This window comes from Mustelus asterias, chromosome 10 (assembly GCF_964213995.1).
Source record: "Mustelus asterias chromosome 10, sMusAst1.hap1.1, whole genome shotgun sequence".
Classification (NCBI taxonomy): Eukaryota; Metazoa; Chordata; class Chondrichthyes; order Carcharhiniformes; family Triakidae; genus Mustelus; species Mustelus asterias.
In genome coordinates this window covers 87757302-87776037 of record NC_135810.1, presented here as the reverse complement: position 1 = coordinate 87776037, position 18736 = coordinate 87757302, and the positions used below count along the sequence as shown (strand labels likewise).

General features: G+C 46.9%; 1 protein-coding gene across 10 annotated transcripts in view; it reads right to left on the bottom strand.

Annotated features, from left to right (window-relative positions):
- The window catches only part of sgcg (sarcoglycan, gamma), a 485777-nt gene that overhangs the window by 341121 nt on the left and 125920 nt on the right, over positions 1–18736 (bottom strand). The window contains exon 1 of one of the 10 annotated variants that reach the window (XM_078222134.1): positions 8275–8331. The exons of the other annotated variants lie outside the window; for them this stretch is intronic. Coding sequence (XP_078078260.1) covers positions 8275–8277 — 3 coding nt within the window. The 5' untranslated portion in view covers positions 8278–8331. Of the gene's footprint in view, positions 1–8274; positions 8332–18736 lie in introns of those variants that run through there. 10 annotated transcript variants of the gene reach the window in all.

Genomic DNA, 18736 nt, shown 5'->3' with positions numbered 1-18736 from the left:
TCCCAAAAAGGGGTTAGTGCACTGATGTGCCAGTTTCTGTCATTTTTAAAGGGCCCTGCTCCAGAGTGGTCAGATGTTTTCCTTGTCAACTGGCAGGCATCTTGATTCAGCGAATGGGGTTTGTTTAAAATCGGCAATGTCATAGAAAACCAGTCGCTGGCTTCAGAAACTAGGTCCCTGAATCTGAGGCAGAAAGTTCCATGCTTCATCTTGGATTCTCCTGACACCAAAGAGATCCCATTTACCAAACACAAGGAGCATGCTGAAGAAGAAGAAAAATGTATTTGCAGATGATTGATGGTTATAAAAGCAAATGCAGCAGCTAGTTTGTGTTCCAAGATTCCACAAGCTCCAAGTTAATGGGCGGAAGTTTCCCATCCCGCCCGCCGAGCAGGACAGAAAATTCAGCGGACCATTTTAAGGTCCATTGACCTCGGGAGGGAATTTCCAGTCTTAGGGTAAGATTTTCCAACTGCGCCCGCCCCATCTGTTTTATTTGTGTGATTTTGCTCATCGAATGTTGGCGTCAGTGGAAAGGCCAAAATTTGCTGCCCATCTCCAATTGCCATTGAGCTGAATGGCTTGCCAAACTATTTCAGAGCCAACCACATTGCTGCGGGTCTGGAGTCACATGTAGGTCAGACCAGGTAATGACAGCAGATTTCCTGCTCACATTAGTGAACCAGGTGTTTTTTTAAATTAAAACAATCAATGTTAGTTTCATGGTCACCATTACTAAGACTAGCTTTCCATTTCAGAGTTATTGATTAATGAGATCTCCATCTTGAATATACTCAATGACTGAGCCTCCACAACCCTTTTGAGTAGAGAATTCCAAAGATTCACCACCCTCTGAGTGAAGAAATTCCTCCACATCTCCATTCGAAATGGCCATATCCTTTCTGAGACTGTGTCCCCTGGTTGTAAACCCCTCCCAGCCAGGGGAAACAAACTTCCTGCATTGAACCTGTCAAACCCTGTAAGAATTTTGTATATTTCATTGAGATCACCTCTCATTCCTCTAAGTGCTGGAGAATAGTGGCCCGGTCTTCTTAATTTCCTCTCATAGGACAGCCCCACCGTCCCAAGGGTCATTTATTGCATTCTCTCGGTGGCAAGTATATCCTTACTTAGATAAGGGTTTTGCTGACTTCCTGATGGTGAGAGTCTGCTTCGTCTGGCATTTCTGAGGGATACCTACAATTGGTCAAATCTCTGGAGTGCTGCCAATAGATGATTGCACAGGAGCATGATCAGGCTGCCGGGATTCTTGAGATTACTCAGAGTGTAGCTGCGTTAAAGCCAAATGTTGAGAACCATTAATACTAACTACTTTCTGCACACGATGCCTTTTGTGTCAAGTTAATTCAATGAAACCCAAAATCATCTTAGGATAAGGGACAGCAAATTTAAAACAGAGTTGAGAAGAAACTACTTCTCCCAAAGGGTTGTGAATCTGTGGAATTTGCTACCCCAAAGTGCAGAGGATGCTGGGACAGTGAGTAACTTTAAGGAGGAGGTTAGACAGATTTTTAATTGGTAATGGGTTGAAAGGTTATGGGGAGAAGGCAGGAAAATGGGGATGAGGAGCATATCAGCCATGATTGAATGGCGGAGCAGACTCGATGGGCCGAATGGCCTAATTCTGCTCCTTTTTCTTATGAGTTTATGAATTTATTCCTGCCCGATGGTACAATACAGATATCAACTTCACATTCTACAAAAAACGAGGGTTAATTCCTGCATGGTTTTCTTTTATGCAACCAGCCCTCTAACTCAGCAATTCACAATTTCTGCGGCAACTGCAATACATAACAATTATTGTAGCTTATTACTAAATCTAAAAATATACCACCACAGCAGCAGTTATAGATGGTGTTAACATTGGGCTTTAGAGTTAGAATCTGACAGTTCTCCTTGCTGATTACTTGTAATCCCCAAGTAAAAGCTTAGAAGTTTCCAAATCAGCTTGGAGTCATTTTGTGCAGAGCTCACCTGGACTTGATACCAAGCTCTTTATCATTCCCTTTTTCTGTTCCTCTCTCCTACTTAAGTTGTCTGCAGTATTTGAATTTCTCACACGTGAAAACAGACATGTCTATTCTAAGCCACTTAAAATAACCAGAATTTCATTCTCTCACTTTCTCCTGTTAAAATTTTTTTGATCTACAGGAGATAACTATCTTTAGAGAACCTTGTACCAGATTGAGTTAGAATTGCTTACATGTGATTCTTCTTATCCCTGTAGTCTTTAAACAATAACACATGAGCTCATGGGCTGTTTCAAACTATGGGCTATTTTTGCTAGTTATTATGACAAACTTAGGGATGTCCATTCATTGCTTTCTTCCTCAAGGTAGGTCCGATCTTAATCCTTACACATGAGATTCTTGAACTAATCACAATGAGCTTGCTGTTGCTTTTCTTTTGATTTTTACCTGCAGAATACCTCTGTGATGGTTTTGACTAAGGCTAAGGAAGCCGACACATCCTTTACATTAGCCCATATCAACTTGACCCAAATACTCCACACTGTCAAACCAGAGCTGGTGCTGGGCCTGTCTGAAATAGGACCCAAAACCAAGCCTGCTCACTCACACACACACACACACAGTGGGAGATATTTAATGGAGGTAACAAAGTTCTTGCCCCCTGTGGTGAAACATCGTTGGTTCCCACTAGGTAGTACTGAGCCAGGGTCTGGCCAGTACTACGAGTATGTACATATGTTGCTGTTGGGGTTAGGGATGGGTTGTTCCACTTGTTGCTGTTGGGGTTAGGGTTGGGCTGTTACACCTGTATTATAGTTATTATGGTACATCCCAGTCGGGCTCCGCCTCCTGGGAGAGGTATAAAGGTCACTGCTCTGTCTGGGACCCCTCAGTCTGGGATCATGTACTATACATGGTAGCTTCGTTGTAATAGTAAATAAAAGCCTTTATTTCCTTGAGCATCTCAAGCCTCGTGTGTGATAACGCGCATCAATTTTATTTACTATTAATTAAACTCTCGTCGTTAAAAAAAAAGAAAACGATACAGAGAGCATGGAGCAAATGTTAAAACCCGAACGTCTTACACTGGATCCACGTGCGGCGGGCGCCTCTAACACCTTCGACCACTGGTTGAAATGTTTTGAGGACTACCTTGCAGCCTCCGCAACGGTCACCACAGACGACGACAGACTCCGGGTCCTCCACGCGAGGGTAAGCGACACCGTATATCTCGTGATCCATGCGGCCACCGACTACACAAGGGCCCTCGAGCTTCTTAAGAAGCGTTACATTAAACCGCCAAATGAGATGCATGCTCGATACCTCTTAGCCACTCGACGACGGCAGCCCAGCGAAACGACGGAAGAATACGCGAACGAGCTCCTACAGCTAGCCAGGGGCTGTAACTGCAAAGCAGTGTCGGCAGACCAGAACATGAACGACCTCGCTCAAGATGCGTTTGTAGCGGGAATCGGATCATCTTATATCCGACTCAGACTGTTGGAGCAAGGTAATCTTGATCTCACTAAGTCGATAGAACGAGCGGATACGTTGGAGACGGCCTCCGAAAGCCTAGTATTGTATCCCGAAGACCACGTGGAGACAACGTGGCAGGAGCAGTCGCTGATCCCTCCTCGTCCCTCGGGTTCGAAAAGCTGCGTGATGGCGTGCCCACACTCGGGCCTGACGACGGCAGCAGCTCCAGGCGGCCCGCGGTGTTACTTCTGTGGGGGAGTGAAGCACACTCGGCAGCGATGTCCCGCTAAAGCTGTGTTGTGCTCCGCCTGCGGTAAGAAGGGGCACTATTCGAAGGTATGCCGATCCAAACTTACTTCCAGGAACAGCAGTGCGGCCTGCGACTCCCCGGAGCCCGGTTCTTCGTCGTCGGCATCGTCGAGGGTTTCGTCCACGTGCGAGGCCAGGACGCTGCCATTACAGTCGACGGAGTCGCAAGAGATGAGCGACCACCAGGGGTCGCTGATTTTGGCGCCATCACCCACGTGCGACCTATGGGAGCAGCCATGTTGGTCGGCACCGACCGTGAACGACCAGCAGGGGTCATCTTCATCTATCTCAGCTGCCTGCAGTGGCGCTCACGAACCAACGGTGGCGTCGATCATCCTGGACCAGGCCAAGCCTCACAGACTCGACAAGTCTATGATGGACATTCAGGTAAACAAACACTTGATTTATTGTCTGTTTGACAGCGGGAGCACTGAGAGTTTTATTCACCCAGACGCTGTGAAGCGGTGTGGCCTCCAGATCCAACCTGTCAAACAGACGATTTCGATGGCATCAAGGTCCCGGTCTGTCACCGTGCTAGGGAGTTGCGTGGTAAATGTAACGGTGCAGGGTACGGTTTACGAGTGCTTCAAGCTCCTGGTGTTACCGCACCTTTGCGCGCCAATACTCCTCGGACTGAATTTCATGGTCCACTTGAAGAGTGTAACCCTACAGTACGGTGGGCCACTCCCTCCGCTTTCAGTGGGAGAACAGCAGCTTCCAAATTGCCCAACGCGCCCCGCCTGTAGCCTCTCGACGCTGAAGATTACCATACCCTCCCTGTTCCAGAGTCTTGTGCCAGGCTGCAAGCCCATCACGACTAAGAGTAGGCGTTACAGGGCTGAGGATCGGATCTTCATTCGATCTGAAGTTCAGCGGCTCCTCAAGGAAGGGATCATACAATCTAGCGCTAGTCCATGGAGAGCGCAGGTCATGGTGGTCACGAGTGGGAACAAACCCCGGATGGTCATTGACTATAGTCAGACCATTAATAGATACACGCAGCTGGATGCGTATCCCCTCCCGCGCATATCTGACATGGTCAACCAGATTGCGCAGTACCGGGTGTTCTCCACCATAGACCTCAAGTCTGCCTACCACCAGCTCCCCATTCGCCCAGAGGACCGACAATACACGGCTTTTGAGGTGGATGGTCGCTTGTATCACTTTCTCAGGGTTCGTTTTGGTGTCACCAATGGGGTCTCAGTCTTCCAGCGTGCTATGGACCGAATGGTGGACCGTAACGGACTGCGGGCTACCTTCCCGTACCTGGATAACGTCACCATCTGCGGCCATGACAAGTAGGACCACGACACAAATCTCCTTAAGTTCCTACACACTGCATCTCGCCTGAATCTGACCTACAACAGGGAGAAGTGTGTATTTCGTACGCGCCGTTTAGCCATCCTCGGATACGAGGTGGAAAACGGGGTCATTGGCCCTGATCCAGACCGTATGCGTCCCCTCCTTGAACTTCCCCTGCCCACTAGCGCAAAAGCACTGAGAAGATGCTTAGGCTTCTTCTCTTACTACGCACAGTGGGTTCCCAATTACGCGGACAAAGCCCGTCCGCTCATCAAGTCCACCTCTTTTCCCCTAACACCAGAGGCTCGATTGGCCTTTGATAAACTAAAAGCCGACATCGCGAAAGCCACGATGCACGCTGTTGATGAGTCCATCCCCTTTCAGGTGGAGAGCGATGCATCTGATTTCGCCCTGGCCGCCACACTTAACCAGGCGGGCAGGCCCGTCGCCTTTTTTTCCCGCACCCTCCAAGGCCCCGAAATTCGACATTCAGCGGTGGAAAAGGAGGCCCAGGCCATTGTGGAAGCCGTCAGGCATTGGCGCCATTACTTGGCGGGAAAACGGTTCATCCTGATCACGGACCAGCGGTCCGTGGCGTTCATGTTCAATAACACGCTGTGGGGCAAGATCAAGAACGACAAGATCTTGAGGTGGAGAATCGAACTCTCCACCTATAATTACGACATCATGTATCGTCCAGGGAAACTCAACGAGCCCTCGGATGCCCTGTCGCGTGGAACATGCGCCAGTATACAGGAGGACCGTTTGCAGGCTCTCCATAATGACCTATGCCATCCTGGGGTCACTCGGCTCTACCACTTCGTAAAAGCCTGCAATCTGCCCTACTCGGTGGAGGATGTCAGGTCCATAACGAGAAGTTGTCGGGTATGCGCGGAATGCAAACCGCACTTTTACCGACCTGACCGGGCACAACTAGTCAAGGCCACTCGTCCCTTCGAAAGACTGAGTGTCGACTTTAAGGGCCCCCTTCCCTCGACAGATCGGAATGTGTACTTCCTCAACATCATTGATGAGTACTCGAGATTCACTTTTGTTATTCCCTGCTCTGATACATCCGCTGCCATGGTTATCAAGGCATTCTGTGATCTTTTTACTCTGTTCGGGTACCCCTGCTACATTCACAGCGATAGGGGCTCGTCGTTCATGAGCGATGACTTGAGGCAATACCTGCTCTCATACGGGATTGCCTCTAGTAGAACCACGAGCTACAACCCTAGGGGTAACGGACAGGTGGAACGTGAGAATGCTACAGTCTGGAAGGCTGTCTTACTGGCGTTGAAGTCAAAAAGCCTTCCAGTCTCCCGTTGGCAAGAGATGCTCCCTGATGCGCTCCATTCCATACGCTCACTCCTGTGTACGGCAACCAACGCTACTCCTCATGAGAGGCTGTTTTCATTCCCTCGGAAGTCTTCCTCTGGGACCTCATTACCGTCTTGGTTGACGTACTCAGGACCTGTCCTCCTGCGGCGACATGTAAGGGCCCGCAAGTCCGACCCGTTGGTCGAACAGGTCCATCTCCTCCACGCCAACCCTCAGTATGCCTATGTGGCATATCCTGACCGGCGAGAGGACACGGTCTCGATTCGAGACCTGGCGCCAGCAGGGGACGTAGAAACCCCTGTCGCTCCCATACCCCCTGTTAGAGACCCCCCAACTATTGTTTCCCCTCCTGACACGGCGCGGGCAGCTTCGGGACCATTACTTAACCCTTTTACTCCCGTGTACAGCTTGCCTGAGTCCAGGAGATGGTCACCACTTCAGGGCGTGTCGGAACTCAACGTATTGTCATCACCTCGGGGTCAGCCGGCCCGTGAGACTGTGGAGGAACCGTTGGACATCGCCTTGGGGAGAACGCCACCGCGAGTGCCTACTCCGGTGTCATTACCGGTGTTGAGGAGGTCACAACGACGGTGCGGTCCCCCTGACCGTCTGAACTTATAGACTGATGACAAATTATTCTGTTTTTTTTGTACCCCGCCTGCCTTTGTCTTCAAAGGAGGGGTGAATGTGGTGAACCATCGTTGGTTCCCACTAGGAAGTACTGAGCCAGGGTCTGGCCAGTACTACGAGTATGTATATATGTTGCTGTTGGGGTTAGGGATGGGTTGTTCTACTTGTTGCTGTTGGGGTTAGGGTTGGGCTGTTACACCTGTATTATAGTTATTATGGTACATCCCAGTCGGGCTCCGCCTCCTGGGAGAGGTATAAAGGTCACTGCTCTGTCTGGAACCCCTCAGTCTGGGATCGTGTACTATACATGGTAGCTTCGTTGTAATAGTAAATAAAAGCCTTTATTTCCTTGAGCATCTCAAGCCTCGTGTGTGATAACGCGCATCACCCCCATGCTGGAGAGCCAGCAAAAGCCCCGTACCGCATTAGATGCCAATCAATCCCATAACTGGGCAGCAGTGTGCGTTCCCTGGTACCTAGGACCCCAGGGGTGGGAGTCTCACCTGCCAAGAGCTGCCAGTCAATCAGAGGCCACAGGTCTTTAATGTTTTGCAGCCTCATTGGGCAGGCCTATCAACCCAGGCACCAGGCACAGATGAGTGATTACAGAGGTGGGGCGCGGGGTGGGGGGGCGGGGGGGGAGGGGGGGGGGGTGATGGAGTTGCAGGGTAACTGGGGACATGGGAGGGGGGGGGGAAGAGGTGTTGACAGCAAGGCCAGGAGTGGCTCTTAATGGGCCCTGATGTTGGGTCCCTCAATCAGGTACTGAGTGCCTGAAAACGATGGCAGCCAGGTATGTCCTTTTCAAATTTTACATTCAATATTTAATGGGCTAAAAGCTTTATAACAAACAAATCTCGACCATCTGTAAGGAAAAGCTCAGTAGTCTTAGCTCGACAGATTCTCTCAAGTTGACAAACTTTTTAACTGTTGACCCCGAGGGTGTTGGTTGCATCATTCACCCCATCTATCATCTGTTTCTCCACAACTTCTCCTGTGTGGGAGATAGCCTGGAATGAAGAACAGGCCAACCTCCATCTTTCCCCTTTCTGAAGCTGCATCTGTGAACAGGGTGTTTGCAGATGGTGCTGCCCATATGTTCAGCAAGGTTCCAGCCAAAACCACTTTCCTCTCATCTCTATCAATGCCATGGATATGTAACTCAGGCAAAAATTACAGATTCAACAGGTGCAGGGAGGAGTGGGAGTTAAACCATATTGTGCACCATTCTTACTGAGAGAAAGCTAGCGTCAGTAAACCAACTGGACTTTCCAGTCTCTTTCCTTCCACAAAGAACAAAGAACAATACAGCACAGGAACAGGCCCTTCAGCCCTCCAAGCCCGTGCCGCTCCCTGGTCCAAACTAGACCATTCTTTTGTATCCCTCCATTCCCACCTCATGTTGCAAGTCAATTCTGTCCACAGCAGTTTGAGGATTCGAATTCAGTTACAAGATCTGGAGATTAAACACTGATATCACTAAAAGTGACCATGAAATCGTTGGGCTGTCGTATAAACCCAACCGGCTCACTAACAGCAATGTGACCGACTCTGAACCATCCTCTGAAGTAGTCTAATGATTGACTCAGTTGTACATAACCATGACAAAGAATACCACTCGGAATCCAGATGTCCAAACAGGCATCACCACCTTCTCAGGGCAAAAAAGGCTGGGCAATAAATGCTGCCCCTGCTGGTGGTGCCCACATCAAAAAGATAATGGAGCTGAACTTCCTTGGAGTGGCAATCAGTATTAGATTGCCACTCCATGCCAAATTTCTTACCTTCGTTTTCTTGTGATCCTCTTGCCCAACCTTTTGACTCAGAATCCTTACAGTGCAGAAAAAGGCCATTTGGCCCATCAAGCCTGCACTAACATCAATCCCATCCAGGCCCTATCCCTGCAACCCCACATATTTACCCTGCTAATCTTCTTGACACTTGGACAATTGAGCAAGGCCAATCAACCTAACCTGCACATCTTTGAGCACCCGTTGACACGGCGGGAGCATGCAAATTCCACACAGACGGCCACTCGAAGCCAGAATTGAGCCCAGATCCCTGGCGCTGTGAGGCAGCAGTGCTAATCACTGTGCGAGCATGGTGCCATGACTCAGGGTGGAGAGATCCACCCAGTGCAACACATTTCCGGGGCTCAGTGTAGAAGACCAGCAGAGTCAAAGTGAAGGAGGTCACACCACTTTTTACGACACAAGTTGTCATAAAGCAGGTGAGCATAAAGGTTCATTGTAACTTATAGATCCTTGACAGGTAGGGAGAAGTTAAGTGGCTAAGGTATGTGGATAAGATTTGAGGATGAGCGCATCTTGAGGGGGGGGATCAGAGAGTGTTGGAGGTAGGGGTCAAGGGTCATGGGGTCAGAGGTCACAGGGGGTCAGAGGTAAGGGGTTGGACCTTAGGTTGGGTCAGGTTAGACCTGGATTAGGCTGATGGGAAGGTGTCGGGCTTTGGCTGAGGGGCCGGGGCTTGGGTAAGGTTGAGCCTGTAGGGATGTGGAGGGAGCTGCTGAGGCTTGCGGACAGGAGTGGTCAGGCCTTGGAGGGAGCGGGTCAGGTCTCGGGGCTAGAGGGCATTGGGTCTTGAGGGGGGTGTTAGGGGGTAGGGGGGTACTGGAAAGATGGATGAGTCCCATGTGTGGCAAAGTCAAGGGGTGGGGATGTCTCATTGTCAGGAAATGAGGGGAGTTCCCCGGGGAGTTGGGGGTATGATGGGGCCCAGCGGGAGGTCAGCCTGGTTCTGTACAATAGTTACCCTGAAGTTAGAAGTGGTTTCAATCCTTCTTAAATTTTCTGGGTAACTACTGGTAGTCGGGACATCTGAAGTTTGTTATTTAAATTGCATTTGCAGATGGTCGCCAGTACAATTGCTGTGCAAACCTTGCCTGGGAACTTTGGAAGGGGATTTCCCAGTGCACCTATGGGGTAAACACCCACTTTCCACCAGTGTGATGCTGGGGAGCCCAGAAGGTGCGGCCTAACATAAAACTACAGTGACTTAACAATGAGGGTGCAGGCTGATCTGCCAATTTTCCTGAAGGGTCATCCAGACTCGAAACGTTGGCTCTATTCCCTCTCCACAGAAGCTGTCAGACCTGCTGAGATTTTCCAGCAGTTTCTGTTTTTGTTTGGTGCTAATCTTAATGCTGGTCTGTAATTTCAAACCGGACTGCGATTGAACTAAACGCGGCCTAATCTCAGGACAACATTCTGTATACTTTGCCAGTCCTGAGTTTTAATTAAAATGATCATTTATTTCAAGGAGAAAGAGCTTGTATTCCCAATTAAATGAAGACCATCTGACTCAGGTAAAGATAATTCTCCTTGCTGGCACACTCAGTCTATTTGGCAGTGGAAATGATTCCTGAAATCCCTGTGCAACTTTTATATCAAGCGCTGAATCAGGCTAAAAGCTGTCAGGTGAATATGAGTTTTCACAGATGAATTATCAATCCGCAAGATGAGAATAAATGGACTTCCTCATTTGTAAAACAACAATCTTTGCCAACGGTGCACTCGACAGACAGGTGATAACTTTAGACGCCGCTGACCTTCTTTTCAAATTGAATCTAAAGACAGTTCTTATAGAGTGAGACATGCATTGCCTAAGCCGCTGCAAGTCACTGCTCTGGACTCTCAAGTCTCTCCGATGAATTATTTCCCAATTATTTCCTGGTTTTCATGTTAACTCTACTTACACTTGTCTGTTCGGTGTTTGCATGTTCTCCCCGTGTCTGTGTGGGTTTCCTCCGGGTGCTCCGGTTTCCTCCCACACCCCAAAGATGGGCAGGTTAGGCTGATCGACCATGCTCAATTGCCCCTTAGTGCCAGGGGGATTAGCAGGGTAAATACGTGGGGTTACGGGAATACGGCCTGGGTGAGACTGTGGTCGGTGCGGACCGAATGGCCTCTTTCTGCACTGTAGAGACTCTATGAGGCTATACACTGTCCCAAAGTTATTTCCATACATTAACCACTCTGTGTAAAGAACATCCTGATATCAGTCCTGAATCTGCAGGGAAATGTCTCTTTGTTCCTCATTAACAGATTTGTCACAACAGAAAAGTTTTGTTGCTGGAGAAGTAGCGGGAATAAATTTTCAAGATTGCGCTGGAGGAGCAGAAATATAATTACATTTTGATTTGATGGCAACATTGGATCATAATTGCTGGTGAAAAAAGATGAACATTAATTAACACTTTCACGCTTCATTGCCATGTTCCATGTATCTGGGAGATCTGACCATGGAATATGCTGGTCTTGCTCTGCACAGTAGCAATTTCCCCAGAAGACGCTGAATATTGGTGTAAACGCATTACGATAGTCCTACTGAGACCAAGCTTTCAACTACTGATTGAAACTGTTTATATTAAGTGATAGTTCTAGCACTCATTACACCCAGAGATTGCTGCGTACTCACATGCTATGGTCATTGCAGAGGGGCGGCACAATGATTAGCACTGCTGCCTCATAGCGCCAGGGACCTGGATTCAATTCCCAGCTTGGGTGATTGTGCAGAGTCTGCACGTTCTCCCTGTGACTGCGTAAGCTTCCTCCCAGTGCTCCAGTTTCCTCCTACAGTCCGAAAGACATGCTGGTTAGGTACATTGGCCATGCTAAATTCTCCCTCAGTGTACCCGAACAGGCGCCAGAGTGTGGCGACTAGGGGATTTTCACAGTAACTTCATTGCAGTGTTAATGCGAGCCTACTTGTGATACTAAGAAATAAACTTAAATTTAAAAATGCGGCCTACCCAGTTTCCTGGTTCAGTGCAATGTGGTCAATGCAAAATCTGTCACTTGATAATTTACGGTTCTTTTTAAACACCTATTTTATGTTGACTCAATTGTTTTATTTTCAAACGTCTTTTCCAATGAGTTTCCCATTATATTCTCTCCTTATAAGAGGCTTCGTGTGCACATACATTTACCACCCACCGGTCCTGGCCTAATAGTAAATACATGTTGGAACTTGTTAGACAAGGAATACATTCTTCTGAAAAGTACTCATATTGTAACATGCATTTATATATTCATTTTCCAGAACAGTGTTTGATTCAATGACTGTAGTGTTCCTTACCCACAAGTGCCCTTTGTGAATAGTTATGGAGCTAAATGAAAAGTAGAAAAAGTAGAAGTTGATCTGCAGTGCGTGAAGGATGGTGATGCATTGCAGTTTTCTTTCATTGTCCCGTTTACAGTTACAAACACAGATAGGTTGAGTTCTGGCCCTGTCTCTGTGAAGTTTGCACATTCTCCACGTGTGTGTGGGTTTCCTTCGGGTGCTCTGGTTTCCTTCCACAGTCCGAAAAAGTTAAGTGGATTGGCAATGCTAAATTGCCCCTTAATGTTCGGGGGATTCGCAGGGTATACATGTGGGGATTTGGGGATACGGCCTGAGTGGGATTGTAGTCGGTGCAGGCTCGATGGGCCAAATGGCCTCCTTCTGCACTGTAGGGATTCTATGATTCTATGATTCTACAATGTAGTTATTGGCTGGGATTTTACCGGCCCGCCCGCCACGGGAATCCGAGCGGGCGAGGGACGGACCATGGGAAGGTCTGTTGACCTTGGGCAGGATTGTACGGTTTCAGGATGAGCGAGGTTGTAAAATCCCGCCATTTGGGATTCCCTGGAAGGAGGTCCAGTTAATACCTTTCGGGAGTAATGCAATCATTGTGCTTGCAGTCCAATTACAGAGTCATCGTGGAGCATTCCTTTTCAGTGATAAGCATTTGATCAACCACAGAAAAAAATTGCACAGAAGTGTCAGAAAACAAAATCATCCCGTGGTCATTCCTTCTACAGAGCATCTAAAATTTGCAGACATAACAAAACTCACACCCACATAGCACAGCAACAAGGTAGTACCTCGTTCATGCTGGCTCAGATCTTCAACTTTCCAAATGTCAATTTCATTTGTCTCCTATCATTTCCAGTCTTAACACTGAGTGACATATTCCAGGAATGTGGCTGCGCAGAGATTAACTCTCACATAAAACATATTAAAAAATCCTATAAAACCACATTGACAATTATAATATGAAAGGCAATGGGAAAAACCATCAAATCCAATTTAAGTTTAAAACAGTAACAGTAAATTTGCAATCCTAAGCCATTTAGAATCAAATTCTTTGCCTCTTTCCAACACCATAATAACAAGTTGATCAAACCTCTTTGGTTAGTGATCTTCAAAGCTGCACGCTATCGCCGCACAACTCGGTGTTTAATGGCCCTTTTTTGGCGTTGTAATGACTTCAATCAGGCCATTGAGGTTGGCCTATTGGAATATGAACTCTCTGATTGGGCCAATCAGGGAATCTTTCCCTTGTATTTAACCAGGAGTGTCAGTTCCTCTGGCACTACTGAAGGTAGACTGCTGACAGATAGCACTCTGTGTACTGCTGTTGGAATTGTAAATAAAGGGATTTTGGTGAAGGGACTTCTGCCTTGGAAGATTTATTACAGGCAGCACAGGTGCTATTTTGCCTTCAGAATGGCATTAGCAGTGCACATAAATGTGTACACTTCAGGCTGAATCTAAGATAAACAGAAAACACTGCGGATGCTGGAATCTGAAACAAAAACAGAAAAGTGGGTCAATCTGACTCAAAACACTGGCTCTATTCTCTCTCCACAGCTGCTGTCAGAGCTGCTGAGATTTTACAGCATTTTCTCTTGCTGTTTCAGGCTGAACGTCATCAGGCTGGTTTTGGCCCTCAGTGCCATGGAGAGCAGGCCTGCAACCAGCCACTGGCACCAACCTCACAATCAGGTGAATGGGGGTTTGGTTGCCAATGCCAGTCTGGTAGGCCCACGTGGGGGAATGGGGGTGCTGGTGAAGGCTGGGGGTGGGGGGCAAGCGCTGTCATGGGGGATGGCCATTGTCACAAGAGGGCTCCTTTGTTGGCCACAGAATGTTTGATTATAAAAGGAACCCTACCCCAAAGTCAGCAAGGAGGCTGTCAGGGAATCTCCTCATGTGATGGAGTGCTTACACTTAAATGAGTCAATTGACCCCTGAATGGGAGGGCTGTGAAGCAACAGGTACTCAGAAGTTGCTCAGTGCATGAGGTCACTGCTTCATTTCATAGGATATCGACATTTGAAGATGCATTCACTGACTTTAGCCACCTGTGTGGAGTCCTGGAACTTCCTGTGGCACTGCATCCAGATCCTTGGAGCTAAGCTACCAGCAGTGACCACCATGACTGTCGGGTCCCACTGTCTTTGTAACGTCTATCTGGAAGGATATCAAATCCCTCTGTGGATAGGGGACACCTAATTTTCTCTCCAGTTCCTGCATTAAGGTCTCCAGTACGATGCCTGTAAATCTTGGAACATGCTTTCACCCCTTTGCAGCAGAATCACTTTTCTTGCAGGTCAGACAGTTTTCCCCAGTCACATTCATCGGCCAGAATGTAACTTTTCTTTAAGAAATACAGGTTAGCTTTAACAGGTGCTTTACACATATTTTAGCCCCTGCTGAGGCAATCATCCACTCTACAATGGGCACATGGCGGTCATGAAGGTAGCCAGGCAGAATGAAGCAATGGCTGTGGATTAATTATACCTTACACCCATATTTAGGGGCTATCCAATTTTGTCCCCTGGGAACACACATGCATGATGTGGAGATGCCGGCGTTGGACTGGGGTAAACACAGTAAGAAGTTTAACAACACCAGGTTAAAGTCCAACAGGTTTATTTGGTAGCAAAAGCCACACAAGCTTTCGAAGCTCTAAGCCCCTTCTTCAGGTGAGTGGGAATTCTGTTCACAAACAGAGCTTATAAAGACACAGACTCAATTTACATGAATAATGGTTGGAATGCGAATACTTGCAACTAATCAAGTCTTTAAGAAACAAAACAATGTGAGTGGAGAGAGCATCAAGACAGGCTAAAAAGATGTGTATTGTCTCCAGACAAGACAGCCAGTGAAACTCTGCAGGTCCACGCAACTGTGGGAGTTACAAATAGTGTGACATGAACCCAATATCCCGATTGAGGCCGTCCTCGGGCATTCGGCCTCTGATATTCGGGTAAGCGTTCTCCAAGGCGGCCTTCGCGACACACGACAGCGCAGAGTCGCTGAGCAGAAACTGATAGCCAAGTTCCGCACACACGAGGACGGCCTCAATCGGGATATTGGGTTCATGTCACACTATTTGTAACTCCCACAGTTGCGTGGACCTGCAGAGTTTCACTGGCTGTCTTGTCTGGAGACAATACACATCTTTTTAGCCTGTCTTGATGCTCTCTCCACTCACATTGTTTTGTTTCTTAAAGACTTGATTAGTTGCAAGTATTCGCATTCCAACCATTATTCATGTAAATTGAGTCTGTGTCTTTATAAGCTCTGTTTGTGAACAGAATTCCCACTCACCTGAAGAAGGGGCTTAGAGCTTCGAAAGCTTGTGTGGCTTTTGCTACCAAATAAACCTGTTGGACTTTAACCTGGTGTTGTTAAACTTCTTACTGTGAACACACATGCACACACACATGTCCAATTTAGTGTCTTTGGACTGTGGGAGTAAACTGGGGCACCCAGAGGAAACCCACTCAGACACCCATGCAAACTCCACACAGACAGACGCCAGGTCGGAATCGAATCCCTGGCCCTGTGAAGCAGTGCTAACCACTATGCCACAGTTCCACCCATACTTAGCTTCATAGAAACCACAAAATAAGCGCTGGAATTCTACTTCCCTTTCTGCAACAGAATTGGAGCGGGCGAGGGGCGGACAATGGAAATGTGTGTTGACCTCAGGTGGGATTTTCCAGTCTCGGGTCGAGCAAGACTGTAAAATCCCGCCCACAATGTTGTTTTACAGCTGCTTAGGTGGAGATGGAATATAATTCGAGAGACCTGCTCTCACAATCTGATTTTGTCCGAATGATATTGGTGTCTGTTGTTCCAACTGTCTCTGTCGAAGTTTTGGGAGTTGGCTTGGGGAACGTGTTTGCATCACATCCGTCCTGTGAGATTGCCACGTACGCTCCCCCTAATCAGCAGGCTGACACAAGGGGCGTATACTTTCCTACAATGAAATTAAAGAGTATGGATATTTTGAAAGGTGATGAGGCCTTTCTTTTCAAGCGTGCAGTACCTTAGAAATTGTGGTATTGGACAATCCACCCAGAGGTCTTGAATCCACAGGTCACAAAGTTAAGTTGTGAGATTGAATTTAATAAATCTGGTAGCTTGTGGACTGGCACCAGAAAGAAAAATGACTCTGATCACTGTTAGACCATCATAAAACATCAACTGGCTCACTAATAACCTTCAGGGAAGGAGACTCGCTCCCCATACCCAGTCTAACCTGCATGTGTCTCCAGTTCCACATTCTTTGATTGACTTTTAATACCTTCAGGGTAACTGACACAGCTAATAAATGTGGCCTTTCCTGCAATGTCCAAGATCAAGTATGTATTTTAAAAGTTCCTTGTTGATCTGTGGAAGAAGGGGATGTTTATGTATCAATTCTCCATAAGGTTGGGGATAAATAACCTGCTGGCTGTCAGCTGCAAGCACTGGTATTTGTGTTACATACCTGTCAGCACTATCAGTTCTTACTGCTATATGCATCTGATTCTCCAAAACCCTGTGAAGGAGGTAGTTCTCGCTAACCACAACTGCTGATTTTACCCTAATTTGAAATCTTGGAATCCAATTAGAAGTTAGAATTTATCCGATCCTTCATTCCAATAGAGGGCGGTTTGAGATTTCCTCCATCCAGAGATTCCATTACCCTTGAAGCATTCATTCAATTTTCCTTTGAAAGCTATTATTGGATCTGTGCACCCCCACCCTTTCAGGCAGTGCATCCCTAATCATAAAAACTCATTTGGAGCCCCACCTTTCTTAGTACTAGCAGATGCCCCCTGTGGTATGCTGGAAGAATCCTGATGCATTGAAACTTAATCACATCTAAAGGGAGATTCTTCTCAAACCTTGAGCTTGTTCGCAGCTGTAGTATCCAATTATATGATGGGCTGTGGATTTTACACAAAAAGAAAAAGATGTGGTTTGCACACATTGGTTCAAGATAGCAACAACAGGTTTATTGTAGGAGCTCTTGCCTGTACAGAGTAGAGAATGAAACTAAAGCAGGAGCCTGTGAAACACCTCAATGACATTGCCATTAAATCATGTGACCGGCTCTTAAAGCAACCATGCGACCACTTAAATGTATAACAGCAAGTCAGCCAATAACAGATGACATTGGTCAATCACTGCTTCTGTAGTGAGGACCAAATAGCAAATGGAGAACATCTCTGGGTATAAGTGGTGTGGCCTGCATGGACTGATTGTTGGGTGCTAACACACTGCTTGAGCTATCTCTAGAGAATAGAGCTAATGTTTCAAGTCCAGATGACCCTTCGTCAGAGCTCTGACAAAGGGTCATCTGAACTTGAAACGTTAACCCTACTCTCCCTCCACAGATGCTGTCAGATCTGCTGAGATTTTCCAGCATTTTTCTGTTTTTGTTTCAGATTCCAGCATCCACAGTATTTTGCGTTTATCCTTCCATCTGGTTAATCTCGTTAGCTGAAATGTTTCCTCGAGCAGTAATTGAGATCATGAAAGCGAGGTTTAGAAAACCGAACGCTTCTGCAAAAGTATGCAAGATGTTCAATACTCCAGTACAGAAATGCTCACTGCCAAAAAGCAGTGACTGAAACAGCAACTTGCTTGAAGAATTACTCCAACGTAAGCCAAGCATATCTCTCAGTCATGCGCCCAAGCCTTTCATCATTGAGACACTACACAGCTGGCAAACGCTCGTAAAATATACACTTAAAGTGTTGAATCAAATGTCCACAACACATGAAGCGTCTCCCAAAATATCCTAATTGGTTCAAACTTTCCTAAAATCACTAATTTATTTTCTAAGCTTATCTCTTATAATTACAGTACAGAGTTGCTAATCTGATGTAAATATCTAATGCAAAATCAATGATAAATATGCAACAACACGCATGGGGAGACGAGTACAACACCGACTGCCAAAATCGTGCACAGCATAGAGACAGCAAAGAACCTGAGAAATTGGGCGGACAGGCTAAATTTAATGGCTAAATCACTGTGGATATAGATTAAATCCCAAGGCTCCTCATTACTCACCCGCTATTTAAAGACTGCAGGTTGTTATCCAGAAATACTAAAGACCCCATTTTCAATTCAACAATATTGTTGCATCTTGGTGATGCTGTTAGTGATACTTTCTTATATAGGTTTTTTCCTTCCTCTTTCCACTTGAGTCCGTTGACCATCCATATGTACTAGCTGGCATGATTGGCAGAAAAGTTGACCTTGCTCTTTACAATGGCTACTCTTTGAACTGGCTGCAATTTATTGCCACGTGGCTGCAAGATGCTTGAGGACTCCCAATGGTGAATTCTCCCTTCACCAATCAAGTGAGTCTATAGTTAATTGTAATCTCCCCAGCTCGGCCAATTCCTTTCTGATCTGTATGACCCAGGAACTGAAACTTTTTCTCTGGGCCACCGGAGAACTAGGTTCTGTATTTTCAATAGGCACCTGATGCAAACCAGATTTCTGCAGTCCCAAAAAACATAGCACTTACACCACTATTTTCCTCACATCATGTCTGGGTCATTGTGGAATGATTGATAGGGTCTGATTGCTATGATTATTCAATAACT